General features: G+C 42.5%; 1 protein-coding gene across 2 annotated transcripts; it reads left to right on the top strand.

The window, feature by feature from the left end:
- Window positions 1-1,692: 1,692 nt before the first annotated feature.
- On the top strand, window positions 1,693-24,580 carry LOC124202748 (filamin-C-like). 2 transcript variants are annotated; one of them, XM_046599151.1, is made up of 47 exons: window positions 1,693-2,041; window positions 4,520-4,644; window positions 4,765-4,895; window positions 4,970-5,183; window positions 5,256-5,373; window positions 5,444-5,631; window positions 6,745-6,900; window positions 7,139-7,267; window positions 7,341-7,559; window positions 8,669-8,891; window positions 9,206-9,349; window positions 9,460-9,561; window positions 9,810-10,307; window positions 10,383-10,490; window positions 10,601-10,801; window positions 11,610-11,748; window positions 12,278-12,357; window positions 12,454-12,593; window positions 12,907-12,934; window positions 15,125-15,526; window positions 15,593-15,732; window positions 15,920-15,947; window positions 16,008-16,154; window positions 16,266-16,484; window positions 16,591-16,764; window positions 16,829-16,978; window positions 17,825-18,049; window positions 18,152-18,319; window positions 18,388-18,615; window positions 18,690-18,827; window positions 18,888-19,061; window positions 19,124-19,354; window positions 19,419-19,534; window positions 19,603-19,801; window positions 19,869-20,054; window positions 20,131-20,352; window positions 20,426-20,599; window positions 20,666-21,049; window positions 21,120-21,436; window positions 21,508-21,787; window positions 21,877-22,230; window positions 22,296-22,434; window positions 22,509-22,651; window positions 22,827-22,961; window positions 23,291-23,473; window positions 23,609-23,790; window positions 24,044-24,580. In XM_046599151.1, exons 1-47 carry the CDS (start codon window positions 1,693-1,695, stop codon window positions 24,173-24,175), a joined length of 8,862 nt encoding a protein of 2,953 aa, XP_046455107.1. In that variant the 3' UTR covers window positions 24,176-24,580. The 2 variants fall into 2 exon arrangements, with proteins under 2 accessions (XP_046455107.1, XP_046455108.1); XM_046599152.1 differs by lacking the exon at window positions 9,460-9,561.
- Window positions 24,581-25,205: the final 625 nt, after the last annotated feature.

Raw genomic sequence — 25,205 nt, 5'->3', positions numbered from 1 at the left:
GTAATAATTTATCACAACTCTTGCAGTAACATGTATTCTGAAAAAGCAAGGTTGTTATTAAAGCTTTTTGAAGTGGAACCTGTTTTTGAACAACATCAGAGGAGGGCGTAATGGTTGTATTGTGTATTGTATAGTAACATCGTTTAATGCAATCCACTACATAGCAGCCAGTTCCTGTCCCAATTCCCATTCATTGAATTCTACTTTTACTCGGCGTGTATTTTTGCTGCGGATAACTAGCCTAATTCAATACGTAGCGCAAAAAAATTTGGGACCGATAAATGTTCCATCTGTAGTCAAATTAACACTGTTTATCGCATGCTCTTTTTGCCACTTTCTTCCATCCACATCACTTGCGGCGTTTGCCTTTTAGCTTCATCCCTGCCACGGTTCGTTTTATTTATCATTCATTGCTTTCGCGTGTGAAACATTTCTGTTTCGTGTTACGAAATCAAGAGCTATTGCGAGTTTCACCCTTTCAGCCAACACCTTGTGATACCTTAACATATTAACATCCGTTTCCGGAACGCTAGGCCAACAACGATTTACAATGGAAACATGACTAGTACCGACTAGTACGTAACGTTTATTTAGTATTTTTTTTTTCTTTTTTTTTGCGCATGTTTATCATTATTTCTTCTATTGTATACTATTTCAGAGAACAACTGATTACCACTACGGTAATAATCACCAGTAATAAGAGGTTAATCAAGGTTAATATGAAACTGAAATAAGGTAAACATTGGGTTTGATCGTAACATCGCGGTTCTGAAATTCTTTACAGATGGTTAATTACAGCGCGCGTCACGGGAAAGAATCGGTCCGTAGCAAAAATGTCAACTTTCTACCAATGAGAAACGACGAAAAGAGCGATGACAAACCATCATCTGTGTACGTTCACCCTGGTATGCGGCTCCCCAAACACAAACATCGGCTGGCATTTGCAAAACTAATGCTTATAATTAAAAGAAACACGATATTTTTTCATCGAGAAATAGAGTTAGTCAAAAGCAATCTGTGTTCACCAGACTCTGTCGTGCGTCCTCCCGCAAGTTGTAAACCGAAGCAGAAGGCGAGTCTCTCATTTTCTCTTGAGCTGCGCTGGGGGGGCTTTGCTTCTGACCGTATCACGAATTCAACGTTATAACACACACACACACACACACACACACACAGCACACAGTGCACACACGTGAATCTAGCCCTGGAGCGACTAGCTGGGAACTAAACGCCGCTGCTTGGTTGGTTGTGGCGCGTGAGGCAGTTGGGAGAGGGCGAAAGAGAAACCGCTTTCGATTTCAACCTGCGTGGTTGCGTGGCCTACCGCCTTCCTTGTATTCGGCGGTTCGGCCGTCCCTGTGTCGAGTGACGGCCAAGCAGTGAACGAGTCGATAGCTCAGTTGCCATTGCTGAACGAACGCCAGTGTCTAGTGAGTTGATACATCGGACAGAGACGGAACCTTTTGATGTGTCATCGAAATTAGTTGGCCAAATCAACGTCAAGTGTATCTCTTGTTTATAGTTGTTTGGTTGGTTGGTTTGTGTGTCGAGAGTGAGGCCGGCCATCTGCACGATAACTTTGCAGGAGTGTAAGTCAGTGAAGAAATGGATTGTTGACGAAGTAAACATTTGATTTGATCAACGCCGTTTATCTGTGGTGCCCGTTGGAGAGAAAGAAACGAAGAGTCGGAGATGGAAGACGAAAGCGCTTACATTTCGCACAGTGGCCTAGTGGCTCGAAGCCCGCAAGGGCACGCTGCCACCAGTATGCCCATCAAAGGCAACGAAGAGATTTGGGTGGAGATTCAGACCCACACGTTCCGCAACTGGGTAAACGACATGCTCAAGGAGACGGGCTTCCAGGTGCGCGATCTAAGCACCGACCTCTGCGATGGCGTCCGCCTAGTGGCCCTTATCGAGGTCCTCCAAAAGCGAAAACTGCGCAACGTTCTCCGGCCCGTCAATCAGCACCAGATGCTGGAAAACGCAACCACCGCCCTCAACGCTATCACCGCTGACGGCATCAAACTTGTCAACATTGGTATACACTCATATTTCCAATATTCGGCCAGAATGATGGGGCAATTGTTTAAAAAAAAAACGTGGAGTAGCTAGGCTTTTAGACAAGAAAATGGACTGTAGGCCCCGCCCACGGAACATCCACACGACCTAAATTCGTGAGATTGTGTCTGAGAAAGAAAAAGAAAGAAAGAAAGAAAGAAAAAATAGTCAGTGGATGTGGCACGACGCACCATCCGCTGTGGATAGCAAAAGAAAAAAAAAATTTCCCAAAAATCCACTTTCACTCTCTTACCGTATATGGTAAGGCTTGTCTTGATGCTCTCGCATTCTAACCGTCGTCTTGCACGAGGCACAGTGACGTAATCAACTGTTTGAGAAGGGACGTGCTGCAAAAAATAGTTGAGAAACAATAGCGATATTCGGTTGGAGCTGCTCAACATGAGCTATCCTTCTCTGTTTGTCGAGTTGTTATAGTTTGTGTAGATTCTTCCATTTCCGACACTCCCTTTCTCTCCTTTGTTTCATCTCTGCTTCTTCCTTCTCCTCTTTTTCTTTACACGTATATACCTTCACTTTCACGTCTATGCAGCAGCCAGCAGCAGCGCTCACACACATTCTCGTTCTCCCTTTTCCCTTTTTTTCCAGCTTTTTTCGTCCGCTGCTGCTGGGCTCTCTCAGGTGATACCAAGCGAAAGTTCACGTTGATGGTGGTGTGCCCGAGCCTTTTTTGGTTCTACTACACACAAGGGGCGTGCTGCTGTTGACTGCGCTGCTGCCAGTTTCAGTCAATTGACTCAAGTCGGGCGGCCAAGACTTTGAGACTTTAGAAGCTCTTGTAATTGATTGATTGACTTACTTGGCTCACTCCCTCTTGCACTCCCCTACTCCCCTTTGGAGGAAATATTTGAACTTGAAAACACACTAATCACCAACCATTTAGTTGCCCAGATCTTTTCAGGTTTGCCAAAAGCTGCTGCCTCCTAAATTGTAGTTCAATGAAGTCATTATTGCATGCTGCACTACCTTACAGTAGTAGATAGCTTGTACCGCATGTGTGCCTGCGCGTGCCAACCGTTTAGAATGCTGTGAAGAATAAACACGTTTTTTATGTTTCACTATAACAACTAGAGGAATATCACACCATTAGGCTCGAATAACGACCAATGATCATCACGAGACGTTTGTCTTGTTCTTGTATATTTATTAGCCGTCAAAGACTGAATCTGCGAATCAGCCCTTTTTCTTTGAATTATTTTGCTTTTGCATGGGAAAAAAAAAGCGTGGTGTAAACTGCATTCACCGGGATCAGGTGCGGGACAAGTTTTCTGGGCTTTATTCGAGAAACCGCATAATAGAGAAAAGAGCCGGCCGATTATACAAGGAAAGAGAAGTTTTTCGCCATAAGAGTTCTCTGTTCTTTCGGGAGTCTGCCTATAATATGGTAGTGAGGGTGAAAGTGGAACGCCGTTTAAGGATTAAGAAAGAGCAACATGATAGCATGTAGAACGACCTTTCCAGAAAACAATTCAACAGCTTTCGAGTTTGCAGCTTTCTCTCCTGATCGTTTGTCCTTTAGCCATTCCCAAAAGGGTCCGCCAAAGTGCTGAGGCCAACGAGTAACTTCAACGAGCCCAATGGTCGCCAACCCCACTTACACTTTGTCACTTAGCAGTTAACTCATTGCCTATGGTTACCATATGCAATTGTCCCATTCATTCGATAGGCATCCCAGATTGTCACAGTAAAAATATGCAATGAAACTCTCGTCATCATTTGATGTTGAATTTGAATGATTGATCGGCCAAATGTTATGCTACCTCGCGGAGGTAGAACGAGGCATCTGCTAAACACAAAAGTATCACCTATACCTGGCAATAAGCTAAAAAGGCAAGCGATTTCAAGGCCGCCGTGAATCGCCGTTGGCCAAATAATACTTTCCGTCTTTAGGCATGATTGGAATTCGTTATGATCACGGAGCTGGCCCAACTCCTTTGATTGGGAATGACATCAGTCAGCGGAACCAACGGCGGGCGTACTCCTCCCAGTGCGCCCCAAAATGGGCCCTACTTCTCGCCTTTCTAGGGATGCAAATATATACACTAGATAAGGCCAAATTCACATTTGATTTGATTTAAGGCCAGACTATCCAGACAAGAAGCGTAAAATGCAGTAAAATGAGCTTTTTCTTTTGGGAGGGCCACTATATGCGTAGCACCAAAAAGGCTTCTCGAGGACTCTAGGCGTCCCCTTTACGTTGTTAATGGCGTGTTCTTTTCGTGAATTCACGTTTCCGCCCAGCAAACTGTATTATTGACAGCTGTTGCTAGTCACAGAGTCCCAATAGTCAATTGACCAAAAGAATGTCCTCCACCTGCACCAAATAAGTCAATGGTGAAATTGATATTCTTGAGGCGTATCCATCTACGATTCGTGATTTTAACGTTCGGCCAAAAAGCCAGTTTTGTTTAACTCTTTGTTTTTTCTCTACCATTAACAGGTAACGTCGACATTGTCAACGGGAATTTGAAACTAATATTAGGCCTCATCTGGTCACTAATTGTCCATTACCAAATCGGGCGTTCCAAATTCCCGCCCAAAAAGTTGATGTTAGCATGGCTCAAGGTTAGTTTTTGTTTTAGATATGTTTTTTTCCTTTGATTTCTCCTTTTTTTTGTTCCGTTAATGCTGGTCTCGTATAGTAAGATCAAACCGTTTAAGGAATTTAAATCTGTTTTGCTGTAGGCCGTTTTACCAGAGACGGGTGTCCACAATTTCACCACCGACTGGAACAGCGGAATACGATTAGCTGCCCTGTTGGATTATTGTAAACCTGGTCTTTTCCCCAATTGGCGTGAGCTCGACCCAAGGAATAGGTGATGATACATGATCAAAAATGTTTAATTTTAATTCCAGCGTTTTTTCAACGAATTGCTGTTTGATTGTTTAGTGTGGAGAATTGTCGACGTGCCATGGAATTGGCCCAAAAAGTCTTTGACATTCCGATGGTTTTGGAGCCAGAATATTTGGCTTCGCCGTATTTGGATGACTTGTCTGGAATGACTTATCTCTCCTATTTCATGAAGGAGAACAGTCCTGGATTTTTCGCCACGCTGCGCTGGGTTAACAGTCAAATACCTCAGATGAAAATTAATAATTTCACGGTAACATCATACTAGGCTATATAGTACGATACTCCTATTTAGTGAATTCATTGTATTGCTATTTCATCGCAGTCAAATTGGAATGACGGCGTCGCCGTTTGTTCGTTGGTCCACTCGCTCGGAGGACCTGTTCCAGGATTTAATAATCTCTCGCGCGATCCTGAAAACTGGGAGAGCAATCTTGAATTGGGTTAGTAAGATCGAAATGTTTCATTGGCAAATGATACAAAAACTAATATTTTCTGCCGTGCGTGGACCAGGAATCCACGGAGGTGAACGTCTGAACGTGGAGCCGGTGCTCAAAGCTGTCGATATGGCCGATCCCAACGTGGAACATTTAGGTGTCATGGCCTACGCTGCCTATTTCCAGTGGGTGAAAGCCCGTCCAAAGCCATGCGACCGCTTGAAAATCATTCCCGATGGCAAAACTGTTCGCGTCCATAATCCGGTAAGAAAAAGAAACACTACTATACTCAGCAACCAGCCAACCACTTCATGTTAACTCCTTTTAAAAGGAAATTTCCCTGAAAGTAGTAGGGGAGGGGGGCTATGAGAGTTTTTGTGGTTGAGTCAAATGTGTCGAGCAAAATATCCTAGTGAAATCGCGAAGAATGATGGATGAAGATACATCCTCGTCTCAGTGTCGTTCTTGTGGAAGTGCCTTTAATTCCACAAGAGTCCCAAAACAAGAATGTTTTGAATCATCGGCACTATTATGCTGCATTTTTTTTCGTTGGCATTTATTATTCAGCGCCAATATGTCTGAAATATGTCATTATTGACAAAATCTGGTGGAAGGAAAGCGAAGCTGATAATTGTGTACATTGTAGGAGTTGTGGGATTATTCCGCTTGCAAATGTGGTAGCTCCGCATCATTTGTAAAATAAATTGTTCGTCTGATGCATGACACGATTGCCGTCATGTGCGGCTTTTCTCCATGCCGAAATCAAGACAACGGGGATTTCTTGTTTATTTCTGTTTTGGTTTTTACTGGTGCGGAAATCTTTGTTCCAATAGTGTAGCATTAATGAAACGGCCAAAGCCTTCCGTGCCAGGTGGGAAGCGGAAGCCCAGGTGAGGAGAGTAGCCAACAAGAGCCTGATGCAACATAGTAAATGGTAGGAGGAGAAGTAGAGGTAAAGTAGAGAGAAAGGAAAGGAAAGGAAACCTCAAGAAAGAAAAACAAATCGACTGAAAATTCTCATGTAGAAAGTACTTGGCTATTTCACGCAGCCGTGAACGCAATAGTGACCATTCGCAGCAAAGGGAGAGGTAACTGTTGCCCCGCACTTATTAACGCTCAGTTTCAAACTCTTTTTTTAAAAGGCCGGTTGAGTCCATCCAAATAATCGGGGATTTTTCATATTATCGCAAATCGCATATTATATTTATATTATCCCACTTCTTCACTCTTCTGTTGTAAATGCTGTTTTCTGCATTTTCTCCCGTCTGTTAGTTTTCACTAGCTATTTGCAATACAATTTTTATTAGTAACGTTAAGCTGAACGATTGATTCTGACGTTGGCAGGATGTTTATTAATCTGGCCATTACTTTTTTTAGGCGAATTTCAAAATCGAATATCTGGTTCCAGACGTTGACATCAAGGAGATAACAGCCGAGGTGCGGGGGCCCAGCGGCGAAGTTGAGTGTCGCCTTAACTTGACTCCCACGGGTGGAAGTGGCTCGTTTATTCCCACAGAAGTCGGGATGCATGAGGTTCGTATGACTCTCTCACGAGTGGTAGATATACTAGCGAGCGAGCTGTTGTCCGCTGCAGCCACAGCAGCACCCACCTCTTCGTCGATCGTCTCGGATGGCGTCCTACGATTCGTTCGAAACGACGATGAGAGTTTTTAGTCAAATGCCAGTTGATTACCAGCAGCTTCACTGAAAGGCTGTTCGTTTATTCATTTGGACGTGTGTTTTTTTGTTGTCTTCTTTCCTCTTTTTTTAGTTGACCGTCTACTGTGAGGGAGAAGTAGTCACCGGCTGCCCGGTTCGCATCCGTGCCCTACCGGATTTATCGCAGATCATGTTCTCGGGAATCGATCCGTGTGCGCTCGGCTCAATCGTCGAAGTGTTGGTACGTTTGGCCAATATGGTACTACAGCTTGATTAGAGATGAATCGCTTCAACACCTGTTTTCTGGAAATTAGATTAATTCAAATGGCGCCGGCGGAGGGTCTCTTGAAGTGGAGGCCAAATCGCCAACCGACCGCATACTCAACTGTCCTGTCTCCAATGACAACGGGGTCTACACGGCCACTTTCCAGCCGGATGAAGCTGGCGAATGGAAGATTTCCGTCACCTACGAGGGAGAGCACATCCAAGGCAGCCCATTCACATGTTTCGTCTTCGATCCGCATGCCGTTAAGGTAAACGAATTCATTATTTCTTACTCAATCTATAAAGTACGGGGTCCCCGCACTGCGCACTTCAAGCTCGCACTTTAACACCGTCAAATACGCATTTCTACACTCCGCGAATTTTACCCGCATTTGTCGAGTAGGCTATACAATGCAATAAAAAACAAACGAATTCAATTTCATGGCGAAAACCACCAAACAAAATATCACATACTGAATCGATCAATTACAAAATTAAACGAAAAAAAGTGAAAACCCCGCAGAAGGGCGATATCCGGATACCAAACTTTCAACCTTCCTATTTAAATCTCTAAGGATGAAATTAATCTTTCGTCGAATAATTAGTCTACCATGTAGAATTTCATACGGCTAATCGGTAAAAAAATTACAAAAAAATTGTCGAAAAGTGCAAATCCTAAATGTAGAAGGAATATTTACCTCAACCACCAATGAGTAATACCCGACGTTGGAATCCCAAAGCGATATCAATAAATGTTTGGGAGGCCCCAATAAATCCGATTAAAGCCTTCGCATTTTCCAAAGAAAATCAGAAAATCTTAGGGAAAAATACAAACATTAAGGGCTCGCATTATTTTATGTCAACACGCTAGAATTGTCATTGTTGATTGTTTCTATTGCTACAGCAATACGGCTTAAAGAGCCAGACAAAAGCTGTTATCCCTAAAATGACTCGGTTGCCGAAGCTAGCCTAACTTGAAAGTACACACGGGCACGTTTTATCACGCCACTGGTGTGTATTATATTTATAACCGGCGTGAATACCGGTGGAGGATCGATCAACACTTTCCTCTTTTTTTTCTCCAACGGTCGAGATTATTTTGGGTGTGAACAAGTCTTCCCCCAAAACGACTCTCACTGACCACACACCTGCCAGACTACACGAAATGTTAAAAAGTTGCACTTTTCCCACGCTAGCACACCCTACCACTATCGAGACTCTCCGTATAGCCAACAAACATGTGGCGCCAGCTCGAAAGTGAAGCCTGGTGAAAATCAAAAATTAAGGGAAAACCCGGAAAAGCAAGCCATGTAGTGGTCTTGACAATTTTGAATGATCTAAAGACGCTAATGAATTGAATTTGATTGATTTTGATCAGTTGCTGGACATTACGGGAGCCATCCCCGGAGAGAAATTCACGTTCACGTGCGATGCGTCGGAAGCCGGATGGGGCGAGGCCAAGTTCGACTTGGTCCATCGTGGCCGCTCCTTGCCACACACTGTCCGCGAGGTGGAGAAGGGCATCTACATGATCACGTTCACGCCACAAGAGCGCGGAAAGCATCGCGTCTACGTCTACTACAACGGCATTGAAGTGAAAGGTATAATAATACGCTCATGCAAATCATCCGCCTCTCTCTCTCTTTTAGCTTTTCAAATTTATTCACGTGCGAAACCGCCGGCACTCACAAACTTGGCCGAGCGCTTTGAGATGTCATAACACAAGGCAAAACATTTTGATAGATGGCGATGGGAATTTCTTGATTCGTCGGTTTCCCTTCGGCGAAGACACAAAAAGAAAAGCCGCACGGTCCAATGCCTAAGGCTTGTGAACTTGTGACCAACCAATATATGCGCTGCAATGCAATCCAAATGAAATTCATTCAACTGTTATATATTGTATGGGCGATGACAGGCTCGCCGTTCAGTTTACGTGTGGGCAGCGGGAGCAGTAGCAGTGCTGATAAACATAATCACACCAGAGATTCAAAGTACGGAGCCAGCAACACGGCCAGTTTCAACAAAACGAAGGATACAACGACTGACATTTCGGCCGAAAGTGAGTACAGAAATTTACATTCTTCGACCGAGCCATAGGCCATATCTTTTATTTTTCTCTAACCTGACAAACTTCAACGATTTTGAATCTTGGTGCTAAACTAACTGCAGAGATTCTGAGGCAAATCAGTGCTAACCATCAACGCAGCAAAGCTAACTCGATATTCAATCAACATCAAAACAGTCACGGACATGGTGTTTCATTCGGCTCAGGTACTTAATAACAGTCCTGACCTATTTTAACTCTAACACATCTTATTAATGTCTTTTTTATTTGAAATCTTGAATTAAACCCTGAGCTCCAGGAAGCAAAAGGTTGGCATGGTGTGTACGTTGAAATTCAAATCAATGTGTGACAATAGTTTCCTTGAAAATTCTTTTTCTGACATGAAATTGCATCAGCAGCCAATTTTTAAAAATGAAACTGAACTTGACATACCTAATAAGATTATTTCCAATAGATGTCACCAACCGATCGGTGAATACCAATGTCTCCTCATTGGTAGACAAGGGTTACAGCACTCTAACCAGCGACCGTCGCCATCTAACGGAGTTGAACCAAGAGAAACTCTACGCCAGTTTGGGCCGGGACAAGCGGCTGAGTTCAGTGGAGCGGGAAAACAAGCTCCTGTCGCCCGAGAAGGTCTTGTCGTTGAGACGAAATTCGGCCGGAACAGGAGCCGACGCTGTCACGCACCCGACACAACCGTTGAGCTCCCTCTTCCAGTCCAGCAACGCAGAGGAAGTCAACGGAAGGTCAACCTCCAAAATGTCGCGTGAATTCACGACCAACGAATCGAGGCGCTACGTCAACGAGACATTCGAGTCAAGATCGTCCAATCACTTGTCAAGCGTCAACAAACACGAATATAATTCCAACGAAATCAGCTCTCCCATCAATCACGTCCTGACAAACAAAAGCGAAAGCAACCGGATAGACAGCGCTTCAAACGTCAAAGGTACGTAGAATAACCACGTTTCTTCCTTTTAAAATACAAATGAAAACACAATTCAATAATGACAACGTGTAATAGTTTCGTCTATGGCGTTGGGTGCCACGCCGTATCGTCGAGACTCGTGGGATGCAATGGCCAAAACAGGAATCGGCTTCAGTCCCGATGATAAACTCAACAGCTCATCTCGTAAGTCAAACCCGTTTTGTAATTAATCCACTGCTGCAATCGTCTAATCTTTTCCTGAAATTACCCACTTGAGAGTTGACTCTGACTCATTGACTGATTGAATTTGACAGTTGCCCGTAACCTGTTTGTCGACTCGGTGCACGATGAATCAGACGCCGTCCATTCACGTTTAACTTCCATTCGCCAGTTCGATGTAGCCAACGTGACGGTAACCGGCGAAGGTTTGAACTTGGCGCCAGTTGGACGCGTCACTACGTTCACCATCCAGTCACGCGACATGGAAGCCAATGATGTCAACGTCAAAATCACAGGTCAGAGCAGCGTCACATATTTTTATTGTATCAACAGAAAATAGTTCAGCCGTTTTACTTTTCCGGCACTTCCACTTCCACCGCAATTCAGATCAGTGCAGCCTATAGTTAGCGCACAAAGAGGCGTTTCCCTATCTCGAATTTTAATAATTTTGCCCCATTGCTTTGAGTTTGATTCGATTAGTCACGTAGGTATATAGCGTTTATCTAACGTTATATTTTCCTCCTACGTGTTTTGTTATTTAGCTCAACTCCTGGGAAAAAAATAGGACATTTGACAGCAGAAAGAATTGTGTGGTGTAAATGACGACAACTCAAAAGATAAATACTGTATTTAATGTAGTGGAAAGGAGATTCTGAAAAAAAAGGACTCGGTGAATTTTCAGTTGAATCCCATTCTCCCTGCTTATCAGTTATTCTACATTCTTAGACAAATAAATCGAGCTGAGAACCCACAGAACCTACAGAAAACAATTGGCGGAAAGCTTCTTCTTTGATGTAGAAAGTACCGTATCAATTTTACCGGTTAATTCTGCTGTTACGCACCAGTTCATATCGAGTTTAGCGGCCATGGATCCGATGGATAGATTGAAAAGCGTATAGCTTGGGTCTTGGCAGACTTGGCACCAGTTGTTTAATACTTAATGTATAAACACACCAAATATATTTGATGGGTACCTTACAGGACATGGGCAACTGAAAAGAATTTGAGTGATTGCATGAAATACTTTTGTCATAGCAATGAAAACCGTTCGTGAATTTATCAAAGGCAAACTAGCTACATTGATTTATTATTATTAAATGACAGGTCCGAATCAGCGCAACATTCCTGTTCAGATTCAAAAGGCGCCTGGTGGCGTGAATGTATCCTTCAGCTCCACTTCAGTTGGCGAGTACACCATTGACGTTCAAGTAAAGAATCAACGTCTCGCTGGTGCTCCATTCAGGTGTGTATCATGTGACAATGAAGCTTCATTTGTTTACTTTGTGTATTGCTAAAAGGGAGAGGAGAGGTGAGGAACACCGAGAAGTTATTTAGGTACCGCTTGAGGCTCAAGGATTTCATTTGTATTTCCCCGGAAAACGGATATCCTCTGGGTGTTTTTAGCATCCTGAGCTTCTACGTTTACCACATTGTGCAAGCCCAAGTGCATGTTGTGCTGATGGTTAATTTGTTTTGATCGAATTCAACTTCTCATGGTTAATGCAGCCAAACGTCTCGTGCATAGTATCCGCTTAGCTTACAAAAGAAAAGAGCGGGTTTGGATAGATCACACGCCGCTGAGATGATTTGGGTTACTGGCGGTCGCATTTCCTCCAGAAAACATTGACAAGTGCTTGTTGGGTGAGGCATGCTTCCAGCGTCATTATCGGTGGGAATGGCGTTCAGTTCCGGTGTCGCTTTTTAGGTTGCAGCTATACTGCCATCTCAATCGAGACTATCCCAAAAGATTTCATTTGTGTTCTGGTTTTTAGATGTTTCGCCTACAACGCAGAAGAAATCCGCGTCGGACGAGTCCCTAGTGGCGTCGTTGGCAAGCCCGTAGAATTTGAAAGTATGTGACTTTTTTGTCTCATTTCAATATCCCCGATCATATGACGTGACAGAAAAAATGATACTGGTACTCTTTTTTTTTCCAATTTTTAAACAGTTGACGGTTCGACAGCCGGGTCAGGAAATTTGGAGATTCTGGTGAATGGAGGACATGTGACGAGTTACGTCCGTGAACTTGGAGATCAATGCTTCCTGGCCTCATTTGTGCCTCATCAAAGCACCGTTCACACAATTGAGGTATGTTTTTTAAGAGCGATCTAAATCACATTTTCCGAATTTTCCCTTATAGCTTCTGGCTTTTAAATCTGTGCAAGACATTTTTCTGCGTAAATGTCTTGCTTTGATATGGCCTGACTAAATGCATAGGAGTACTTACAGTACTAGCCTAATTTGAAACGGAAAGCTCATTTGTCTCGGTTGAACCGAGTTAAGAATTTACAATGAAATTACAATTCTTTTCAAGTCCATCATGTATTTCAAAATACCGTGTTCACTGCGTTTCCAAATGAAGAATTGAATTTGCATTTCCTTTTTCTCTTTTGTTTTTCAGATGAAATTCAACGGCGAAACCGTACGAGGTATGTAAAAGCAGTTAACACACAACACCTTAAAAGACTGTATTGATGTTGAGAGGTAGACAAAGGTTTTTGGAATGGAACAATAGTTTTTCCTCTGATTCATTCTTTTTCTTCAAATACGGCGCAACAATATCGAATGTTGGCGATCATGTTTTTTGTTTTTGAAATGAGTCAATTAAAATCCCTTTTTTTAGACTGCAAGTGTTTCGGGGGGCTATAATACCTCTGGTAAATTTAAAATACGCCTCAAGAGGAGGTATCCCAATTGGGTTGCAGTTGCTGTTACACAAGTCTACCTCTTCTCTTGGAAAAAAAGAGTTCTTTAGTTGTTTGGCTTACACCGGCTTTCATCATCCCCTTTGGTTTGCCCTATTTATCTATTCTTTTCCCCCTCACTTTTCCTTCCTGTTCCTCCATCCACCTTTCTACGTACCTGTCTCTGTTTTGGGAGAGGGGGAGGGGAGGAGGAGTAGTAGAGAGGGGCTGCACCCACACTCACCGGTTTTCTAGCAAAAAGTCTATTGCTTCTAGCTAGCGTTTGACGTTCCAACCCAGTCCAGTCTCTGTTGACTTACTGCCACCGCTACACTGAAGCCAAGACCCGTATGCCAAATTGAGTTCAACAAGACATACGGAAATAGTTTGGTGAATTTCGGCTGTTTACTTGTTTAGATATTAAGGCTTTAATTTGAGCGAGCTGCTCACAGTGAAATCGTGCTGCACTCTTCTAACGGATTACGTACTTATCCAAATTATTTGATCTGTCGGGAGCAGACGAATAACTCTCTCTCTTCAACAGGTAATAAAGTTACGATTTTGACAACTCCCAAATTCTGTCCACGCACGTACACTCACGTTTTGTTCAACCCACACTGAACTCGACAATGGCGGCAGTAGGAAAAAACTTTGTTTGCTAGCATATAATGCAACTATACAATCGAGCTATCTTTTTTTACTGGACCAGGAACAGACAGACTATCAATCTGTAGCTCGTGTGGGGCTCGATGATTCACTGAACTTTGGAATTTAAAAGGTCTTTGGAATTGACCTTTTTATTCGAGGATATGGACGTGCTCTTTTTTTTATTTAAAAAGGCTAACCAGACAGTTAGTTTAAGCTTAAGAAATAGAGGGAAAAAAACACATTTTTTTGAAAAGAGGAAATCAATCGGTTGACCGCTCTGCCGACTGCGAGCTATACTTATTTTGATATGCCAGTCACGTCGGCTATTTATTTCTTTTTTCTTTTTTGAACGAAAATTCTTTCCTCATGCCGGAGCATGGAAAGCATTTGCGTGAAAAACCACCGTTTCCGGGATTTTTATTTATTCCAGTTAGTTGTTTTCCTTAATCCAACCAGATAACACTGGTAAATACTGGTAAACATGTATTTTTGTCAACTATTATTTATCATCAAGGACCGGTGGGAGGGAAACAAAAAATATTGTTTGCATTCAGAAAATGAGCGAAGGTATTTCTAGTGACCTGCTATTGTGAACCTGGGGGACTGTTATACCTCGTCTAAGGACGAAGAAGCCCCACCCGACCCGTTAGCTAAAGTTGCTGTGTGGAGTATATACGTGAAGACTAGGGGAAAGATTGTGGCAGCACCAGAAAAAGAGTGAAGCCTACCTGTGTGTGTGTGTGTGTGTGTGCTGGAATGGCCGGAGGGTATGCAGCAACGGTTCTTTTTTCTTCTCATGTCTTCCATTCTCCAGCGATTCTTGTGGGTCAGGATGCGCTTATGTAGCAGCGCAGCTCGAGATCGATGGTGACTTGCCGCACGCCCCAGCTGGCTGCCCTTTTCTGGGAAGTAGACGAACCAACTCACTCACCTGTGTTTACCCGCAAACAGTTCGGTTTCTCAAATTATTATTCCACTTTGGCAAGAAAAAATCAGTTCCAATTTTCCCATGCACTTTCTGTCCATCACAAATCAACGTACATTCCGATTTCGAGAAGACTGCTTAAAACGGTAACGTGACCAAATTGGTTTCGCTCTGTTTGCTTCCATTTACTCTGTGGAACAGACAGGCCCTGAAGTGTTGAACGAAGCCAACAGGTCTAGAGCAGCAGTCCCATACAGAAATCTAGGCCGAATCTAATCTAGGAGAAATCCCGCTTGTTTTGATCTCGTCCGATTTGGTTTTGATTGGAACCGTCTGTGACGATGTGATGTTTGCGCCAACAGGGAGCCCATGGGAAGTAGAAGTGTCGGAGGGATCTACAACGATGCTGTCAAACGCCGCCATCAAACCAGCCGTCATCGGAGGTGAAGGAGTGCGCCATTTCGCAGCGGGCAACATCGCCTCGTTCGATTTGGATTTGCACGGCAAGAGCCGAGACGCGGCCGCCGTTTCCATCACCAGTCCCTCCAAGCGACAACTCTCGTCCCGTCTCGTCGACGGACCCACCAGCCAAGTGCACCGCGTCGAATTCAATCCCTCCGAAGTGGGCAGCTATTTAATAGACATCAGTGTCGACGGACTCAAGATCCAGGGCAGCCCCTTTGTGGCCAAAGCCTACGACAGCTCGCTCATTCGTGTCACCGATGTTACCAATGGCGCCGTCGGTCAGCCATGCCAATTTAGAGGTCCGTCTTCATTGCATTTCCACATTTTTCTCACTTGACTCTAATCGAAAATTTCGAATTCATTAGTGGATGCCAGCCAAGCTGGCGAGGGTCAGTTGGAAATATCCATCAACGACGGAGAGGTGCCTAATCACGTCCAGGTGCTTGGAGGTGGCAAGTGCTTAGTTAGTTTCACACCTGAAATAGCCAAAATTCACACCATCGAGGTAAGCCAATCATTCACACGACATTCCTACCCACTATTTCATTAAAGCCAATAATAACAGTATGCCTGCAAGGGAGAAAATAATTTCCTTAGTGTTTGTATGTGGTGCCTGTGTGGAAATTGTGGAAATTGATTTTTTGATTTATTATTATTATTATTTTTTTTTATTTTTTTTATTTTCTTAACAGATTAAATTCAATGGAGAGACAGTGCCAGGTAGAAAAGAAGTTGAGATGATTTTGAATGAATGAAATAATAATCACTTTTCATTTGCAGGATGTCCATTCGTGTGCAAGATAGCCGACACCAGTAGAGTTTCCGTTTCTTTGCGTAACATGGAACTAGTGGCCGCGGGAGAAGTCGCTCAGTTTGAAATCACCGTTGATGGGACTGCTAATTCCGAATTGGCTGTGGCTGTCAAAGGTGAGTCCTTACAAGAACATGTCTCTTTCTCAAAAAAAGAATCCGAGCGAAGGATTAAACATGAATTCAACTTGCACGTCGTATCTTATCATTTTGGTAATTCTTGACCAGGTCCAACTACAAATTTACCGGTGAAAATATCGGGTGGTGCACGCAATACTTTCACAGCCGAATTCAGCCCACGCGAGGTTGGCTCACACACAATTAGCGTTGACTACAACGGCTTACCGGTCACCGGCACGCCATTTGTATGCAAAGTTTACGACTCAAAGAAGGTCTACGTTAGTCCAATGCCAACCGGCGTGCTTCGAAAGAATTTGCAATTCACAGGTAAACAGATTTGGGTTGGACAAATTACGCTGTGGGAGGGGGGGATACGCTTTGTGTTGAGTTAAGTGAAAGAAAAAGCTCAGCCGACTTAAAATCTATTTAACAGTGGACGCCAGTCAAGCTGGAGAAGGCAATTTGGAGATCACCATTAGTGCGCGTGGACGCAACATTCCAACCAAAGTCCATCCTCAGGGAAGTGCTCGCTTTGCAGTCAGCTTTGTTCCTTTGGAGGCTATTGATCACGTCATCACCATTACATTTAATAAGGAAGCAGTGCCAGGTGAGCTGACGTCAATTCATTCGCTAACTCATAGGATGATCATTTAACATTAAAATTCCAACAGGATCGCCTTTCAATGCACCTGTTTTCACCGAACCTGACCGCATCGTCGTCAGTGGCCAATCGCTAGCTTCTTCCGCTGTTGGCAAAACTTCGTATTTCAAGTTGAGCAACGTCACGGGAAGCGTCGAGGATATTGAAATTAACGTTGAAGGTTTGTGGTTTTGCATCGAGTAAAAATGCACAACGCATATTTGATTGATATCAAATTCAATTTGAAATATCGCTGATGTATCCTTCAAGTTACTGTCCATTTCAGAAGACGTCAACATCTTCTAATTCATTCGCTCAATTGCTGAATGTCTATAATCTTTTTTAGTCAGTTGCACCACCTGAAAAGGTGTTTCATCAGCTCATAATTAATGGATGGAAAAGCCGATTTCTTGATTTGACTATCGTTATAGAGTCTTCATCTCTGATTATTAGAGGAGATGAGAAGAAGAACAGAATCCAGTTTTAGCATCTTCTTTCTCTTTTCTGTTCCAGGATCCTCTCCGTACCGACTGAGAGACTATTAGACCTTGACGTGACTTTCTTATTTCCTACTTATCCCCCCCCTCCCCAAATATTCATTAGGCATAAAACAACCTTTCTTGCATTACTTTCCCTTTTTCTTATTCTTTTTACTCCCTTTATTTACCAATGTAACTTGGTGGTCTGTCCATATTTTACCCTTTCAGGAATTAACTGTTGTCGAGTTTATATTCATCGTTATTTTGCAATCCAAGACTTTCCCAGCATCCTTTTTTATTTTATTAAAAAGAATATCGAGTGACGCGTGGCCAAAAAAAAAGAGAGACTGACAAATATGACCTGAATTTTTTTTTACGTGCTTGAACGCTTTTTGCATTAACTACTTCGCAGATGTCGATTTAGATTGTGGTGTTATAAATTACCAAACTATTTGCCGCTATTAAACCCCACGTGGAAACGAGACATTTACGTTTTAATGAAAGATGCAACGTTAATACGTACGACGCTTGTGCACGACTATATGCAGGGCCATCTTTGGGAAATACGGTGGCCGCTCAAGTGAAAGACAATGGAGACCAAACGTTCCAGGCGGAATTCACACCCAAAGTGGCCGGCGAGCATCGCATTCATGTCCTTTATGAGGGACAGCCTGTAGCTGGATCACCTTTTAGTTGCAAGGTGTACGATGTGACGGCCATTAAGGTCAAAGAAGCTGCAAAAGGCGTAGTAGGAAAGCCGGTCACCTTCTTGGGTAAATTCCAACATTTATATTTTTTCTTATGATGAGAATTTTACAACTGGATGAATATTTCATTAAATATTCAATTCGATTCTTACCACGTATGGGCTAAAGTTGAAACCAGCCAAGCCGGACCCGGCAATTTGGAAGTTACCGTGAACGGTGGCCAGGTCCCTACGTCGGCTCAAGCACACGGTCTACATACTTACGCCATTTCTTTCACGCCTAAAGATCCCAAGCCACATGAAGTAGAGCTTAAATTCAACGGAGAAAACGTTCCAGGTCAAAAGAAAAAGAAATTGTGCAAGTTAAAAGAAAGTTGCTAATATTTCTTGATTTTACTTCAATAGGGAGTCCATTTATTTGCCAAGTAATCGATTCACGCCAGGTCCGCGTTACTGGTGATGGACTAGAAAAAACATCCGTCAACCGCCCAGCCTCCTTCCTTATTGACATTCAAGGCCAGCCAAGCACTCTGGACGTCCGCGTCCTTTCACCGTCACGCCGTGTAGTTCCTTCGGCGATTGACACTGTAACAGAATCTCGTTATTCGGTGACCTACATGCCCAACGAAGTCGGTAAGACACAAAATCGTAAATATTTCACCTTCGGTCTGAAGACTATTGTTTCAGACAAAATATTTAACCATTAGGTGACCACAATATTGAAATCAAATACGCGGATCTTCCTATTCATGGAAGTCCGTTCACCGTCAAAGCTTACGATTCGGCAAAAGTCCGTGTCACTGATGTCAACAACGGAGTTGTTGGGAAATTTGTTTTCTTCAGTAGTAAGTTTTTAATGCCACTTGAAAAAAAAAAACAGTTTTGAACGATTCTTCTCTTTGCAGTCGATGCCAGTCAAGCGGGAGCCGGGAACTTGGAGATTATTGTTTCCGTTAATGGCCGACACGTTCCGAATTACGTTCAATCGGAAGGCAATGCAAAATTCAAAGTTAGCTTCAAACCTCAAGAGCCCCTTCCACACACGCTGAGTGTGCGATTCAATGGAGAGGCTGTTCCAGGTGAACTGACATTTATTTTCTATCTAAAATGTGACTGTTATAACTCGTGTTTGATTTTCTAGGGTCACCGTTCACTTGCAGAGTGACAGACGCTAATCAAATTCTGGTGTCGGGAGCTGGCGTCAAAATGTCGCCGCTAAATAAGCCCGCCTCTTTGTTAATCGACTCACGCGGAGCTGAAATGTCGGACTGTAAAGTCAGCGTCATTTCAACTAGCGGCCAAGATATACCTGTCAACCTAGAAGTCATTGAAGGGGGCAAATTTAAAGCCGATTTCCTCCCTTTTGAAGTTGGTGAGTGCAATCTTCGACGACCAACTTTCCAACGGATAAGTTTTATGAATTTTGGTCTTACCAGGTCCCCATACAGTTTCAGTAATGATGAATGGGGATGAACCGGTTGGAGGAAGTCCGTTCGTCTGTAATATCTACGATGTGTCGAAAGTCTTAGTCACCGGATTGGGTTCTGCAAAAGTATTCATCGATTTTTGTTTGTAATATTTGAAATGTGACTCAACATTTGTATTGCAACTTTGTTGCAGATCTGTCAGTCAATTACTTTTACCGTCGATGCATCTCAAGCTGGCGAAGGCACTCTGGAACTTGTTGTGACAACTACAAAGTCCTCGGTTAAAGCCGACGTCCGGGCACGAAGTCGTGGTCTCTATGACGTCACCTTCATCCCGCAGGAAGCCGTTCCTCATTTCGTCAACATTACCTTCAACGATGAAGACGTTCCAGGTAAACAACGAATTGAATCATTTCATTTTACTTTGGCCGAGATTCACTTTTATTTTTTATTTTCAAGGGAGCCCTTTCAAGTGTGAGATCTCCGATGATGGGGAAACCGTTGGAATGGCTATCCGAGCACCACAGGAAACGAAGCAGGCAACTGCCAACGGAGATGGTTTGAAAGAGGTTGCTCTTGGAGCACCGGCATTTTTTGAAATAGACACGAACGGAATGGATGGTCTGGTCGACGTCAAAATCGTTGGTAAGTGTTCAACTCTTTTAAATAGACGCAAATGTCCTCCATTGAGCTAGTTGATGAATTGCGATTTATTTTAAAGGACCTGGTGGAAACATAATCAGCAGCCAGATTACCAGAATGAAAAACGGTTTCTATCGCGTAGAGTACGAACCCGAAGTGGTTGGTACATATCGTGTCGAGATCTCTCATCAGAGCAAGCCAATCACCGAACACCCATTCTACGTTGAGGTCACCGATCCAGCCTCTGTCCGTATTTCTGAGGTCCATGAAGCCTATGCTGGGAAAGAAAGCTATTTCATCCGTAAAAATCTAAAAATTCTCAGCTGCCATCAATTGTAAGTAACATTCAAATTTCCGTATTTTGTGAATCGCAGTTGACACTTCGGAAGCGGGTCGTGGAACATTGCACGTAGCTCTTCGAGCCGCGAATCAAAGCGTCAAGCACAACGTCCAAAATCTTGGCAATGGACTTTTAAAAGTAATCTATTTCCCAAAACTGCCCATACCACACCGAGTGGATTTGAGATATAGCGGAGTTCATGCTTCAGGTAAAAAGTGTTACACCGTCAACAAAAATGTTGAAATATCTGTTCAACTACATTTGTGTCAAACAGGCTGCCCTTTTGAACTGAAAGTGAAAAATCCATATTTGGGCAAAGAAATACTGGCTCATGGAACGGGTTTGTACCAGTGTCGAACCGGTCACATCAACTCTTTCATTATCGACACGCGTGGAAGTAGCACCAAACTGTTTGACGTGGTCGTAGCCGGTCCTCAAGACATGGCTGTTCCAGTTCGATGTTATCAGCAGAAAGATGGCAACCTACTGGCCCAGTTTACACCACCCGTTTCGGGAGGATATCGGATAGATGTCCTCTATGATGGCAAACCACTTCGCGGATCGCCTTTCACTGCTCAGGCTTATGACGCCCAGAAAGTAACGGTCGACAATGTGCGGAGTGCTAACGTATCGGTTCACGAGCCCATATCTTTCCAAAGTAAAGACAATTTAGTGTAGATTTTGTAGAGTGAGAGTGATAATGGATGTGTCTCATTCTCCTCAATTAGTCCGCAAACGAGAAGCCGGAATGACTGCCATCGACGTAACAGTGGTGACACCTACATCGAAGGAGTTGCCACTTGAAGTCAAATCGCTTCAAAACGGCGAAGGGGATTTGGTAGAGTACCACCCAACTCTTCCCGGAAAATATAGTTTCAACGTCATTTGTGGCGGCGAAGCCATTCCAGGATCACCTTTCATTTTCGTCGCCGAAGAAGAAGGATTGGCTAAAGCCCACGGCGAAGGTTTACTTCATGGTATCGAAGGATTGCCTTCTCAGTTCACGATTGACGCCAGGGGACTTGTTGGCGAACCAACCATCCAGGTGAGTGAACAAAAAAAAAAAAAATGAATCTATTGATCAAACTAAATATCTAACGTTTCGTAAATTTTAAGATCGACGGACCGGATAGCATCTGCAAATGTCAAGTTTTACAAGAAAGCATCGGTGTGTTTCGAGCGAGTTATACACCTCAAGAAGTCGGCATTTTTGACGTTCGGGTTTTATGGAACGGCCGAGATATTCACGGTTCACCTTTTCATCCGAGAGTAATCAATCCGCGAAAAGTGCGTGTCATCGGTGGCTGGGAGTCGCTGACAGATAGCAAAAACAAATTGATTCTCACTTTAGGCGAAGAAAAAAAAATTAGTTTCGATACGTTGGACGCTGGCCCAGGTTGCTTAAACAAATCCAAATATCATTTTGGGTATTTTATTTTACTCTCGGATATTTCCTATTTGTTTTGTTTTCAAACGCTACTATAGGCATGTTATTGGCTGAGATCAGGAGTCCGTCAGGCCTAATTAAGACAAATGTCGAAACACCTATGCCTCATCGGACGCGAGTGGGTTTTACTCCGATGGAAGTAGGTGAATATTCCATCAAGTTCACCTGGAACCGCGTACCTTTACCCAACTCCCCTGTTGTGGGAGTGATCAGCATCGATCTCCCGTCCGAGGAAAATAATCGCACCTTGCACAACAAATCTCGGGCCAGCAGCATCAGCAGCTCGAGTAGTGGGGGTGATCATAAGGTGATTCTGACGGGCCAAGGCCTAGCCAAAGCCATCACAGACACCGAAGCTGAATTTACTATCGACGGATCACGGGCCGGCCCAGGTATTCACATTATTGATATAGTTTTTATTGCGCGATGTCAATGAATGAATTTCGGTTTTTAAAAGGAATTCCCGAAGTAACAATGACTGGTATCAAAACGGATTTGAACGTGACACTAACTTTGATTGGCAACAACATGTATAGAGCTAGTTACACGCCAGATACTGTTGGTGTCTACCTGTTGAACGTCATGTGGGCGGAAAGGTATTATACGCGATTATTATATTTTTTTCATCGTGCAGCGGGTTTAATTTGAGTACTTACACTATGAAATATAGACAGGTCAAGGGGTGCCCTCTGAAAGTCACTGTCAATTCGACTGTGGATGCCTCTAAAGTTATTTGCTCCGGCGAAGGACTTAAATGGGGAATTTTGGGCCGAGAAATCAAGAGTTTTATTGACACGCGTAACTCTGGCCCTGGTAAGTCTTTGCTAGTCTTTCATTAAAACTATCTTTTAGCTATAGTATTAATAGGTAGGAAACATTCGAGTGGAAATTCTGATTCTAAGTGCGGTTGAAGAAGTCATTTTTAATCTTATTAAATTTGTTAATTATTATTTTCTTTGACGTTTTGTGTTTTTATGTTAATTTTCAGGTGAACTTGCCGCTCAGTGTGTTGGCCCACATAAAGTGGCTTTTTGTGAATTGTTTGACCACTGCGACGGAACTTACAGTTTACTTATCAAACCACAAGAGCACGGTCGTCACACCCTAAACATAAAATACGGAGGTACTAACTACTCATTTCCCCATTCCATTCAGTATTTTTCTTATTTTTAATTAAATATTCTTTTTTGAAAACCTAAGAAATTATGCTAGATTTTGTTATTACACTTGTCCACGTAGTAATAAAATAGTTTCGATTTTATTAAAAATTCCGCATAAAAATGTAAACCTTTATAAAATGACTAAAATCCGATTAAAGTAAAAATTTGCCTATCTTCCTAATTTGCGAGCAACAAAAAACGTCGAAAAAAGTTTCAAGATGTAGTAGTGATTCTTAATGTTTTTTTTTTTTTTTTGCATTTTTTTTGTATTTGTTTTTGTATTTGTTTAAAGGTCAACCTGTCAATGGAAGTCCGTTCAATTTGCGTGTAATGGGTGCCCCAGACGCAACAAAAGTGAGAGTGCATGGCCCAGGTATTGAGCATGGTGTTTTGGCGACTTTTCAAAGCCGGTTCTTGTGTGATACCCGAGGAGCTGGTGCTGGTCAGTTAACGGTTCGAGTGCGCGGGCCTAAAGGTAGTAATTTCTTTTTTTATTCCATATTATCTGTTGGTGTTGCTCTAGCGTAGTTTTTGTAATAGTTTTCGTATACAAAACATCATAATCAATCATTTTAGGATTGCAAAAATAATTACATTTTTCTTTTACTAGGTGCATTCCGAGTTGAAATGCAAAGAGAAAACCAGAAAGATCGTTCGATAGTATGTAAATACGATCCGACGGAGCCGGGAGATTACCGAATTGAAGTGCGCTGGTCCGGAGAACATGTCCCGGGTTCTCCTTTCAACGTCATGATTTTTGACACGCAAGAAGAACTCGGGCGATTTGTTCAGGTAGTAAAATCATTAAATGGTTGAAAATTTTTCCACGTTCCTTAGCGAGCCGTTGAGCAATTAACATGATAATAAACATTGATAATCCGTTCATTTTAAAACTGGATACGTTTCGCTTAAAATCCAGATTACTTACTGTTTGCACGACTATGTTTTTCGTTTCTAGTATTGCAAAAAACAAAAACAAAATTAAGCTACGAAAATAATCGTGAGCCAAGTTAACCATGCTAACTTTGACTTCCTTTTTTTTCAGGGTGGCTACTCTCCTCAACAAGGGAACAATGTTGGGAGCGAATTTTATGGCGGGAGTATGGGATATTCTACAGGATTCGGACAGATGAATCTAAGCGCAGTTTCTTGGCGAGGTTCTCAGGCGCAACTGTAAAATGTTCTATCGTTGAAATAATCAATTGTATGGTGATTAATGATTATCATTCTGTCGCTAATCATGATTTCTACAATCACGCAGCTTTTATTTGTGCGTTGCTTTTTCTACAGCTCTCCAATCAACGTGTTTTCCACAAATTATCCTTTCAACTCTATTTGATGACAAAAGCTTATCGATCCGTTTCTCATCATGTGTTTCTTTATTTTTTGGGTTCAACTCCACTTGTTGTTCATTACCAAACTTTGTCGTAATTATAAATAAGGTCACTTGCACTTTGGTACACATGTTGAAATAGATATAATCGTAACCAAAGCATGGTTAGTTGTCTCTAGCTATCCCTAACATTGCGTCGCTGTTTAGTGAATAAAAAATGGAATGAAATAAATCGACTAAAATCAGCAACACTTTTTGTCTATCTTTTTTATTTTATTTTATTATTATTTTTGAACCTTAGTTGAAACCTAAATTTTTTTCCCTTTTAACACGGATTATAATAACATAGTAGCCTAACAGAGTTTATAATAATCCGATAAAGATGTGTTTTTCCAAATATTGAATGTTTATTTTTAACAGTCATGGAAAGGAAAATGATTCATAGTGGTAGACTAAACATTCCTCCTACCATACGCTGTCTACACTACTAAACAACGTCGACTTACTATTATCGATTGCGTCAAAATTAATTAAAACAATAAAAAAGCGGGGGATATATGTTAAAAGGGTCGGGAAAATACTAGTATGGTTCTTTTTTATAAGTGCTGTATATAATGGTCTAAAAATGGAAAAAGAAACAAGAAATATCACCTATTGTTTCAGTCCTTTACTTAGCGTTCAAGCGTGTCTAACAATTCATAAGCAGAGAGAATCCATCTGGACTGAATGGAGAAATCAAATACATCTCGACGGGTGACGTTGCTGGCTCCATATAGTGGCTAAAGTGGTTCTTGCGTTTTGGTTTCCAAAAAGAAAAGGCACTCTTGTTGGTTTCTGATTATCCCATTATGTTTATAATGGGTTTTTGTTTGCT

This window comes from Daphnia pulex, chromosome 9, assembly GCF_021134715.1.
Source record: "Daphnia pulex isolate KAP4 chromosome 9, ASM2113471v1".
Lineage (NCBI taxonomy): Eukaryota > Metazoa > Arthropoda > Branchiopoda > Diplostraca > Daphniidae > Daphnia > Daphnia pulex.
The sequence above is the reverse complement of the archived record's forward strand: the minus strand, read 5'-3'. Positions and strand labels throughout refer to the sequence as shown.

Bases quoted from the DNA above. Each gene is read 5' to 3' on its own strand.
- LOC124202748 (XM_046599151.1), top strand. From the start codon at position 1,693: ATGGAAGACGAAAGCGCTTACATTTCGCACAGTGGCCTAGTGGCTCGA. The intron at 19,062-19,123 runs GTGAACTGACAT...TTGATTTTCTAG, and splicing joins CAATGGAGAGGCTGTTCCAG to GGTCACCGTTCACTTGCAGA. The intron at 22,652-22,826 runs GTAAGTCTTTGC...GTTAATTTTCAG, and splicing joins CACGCGTAACTCTGGCCCTG to GTGAACTTGCCGCTCAGTGT.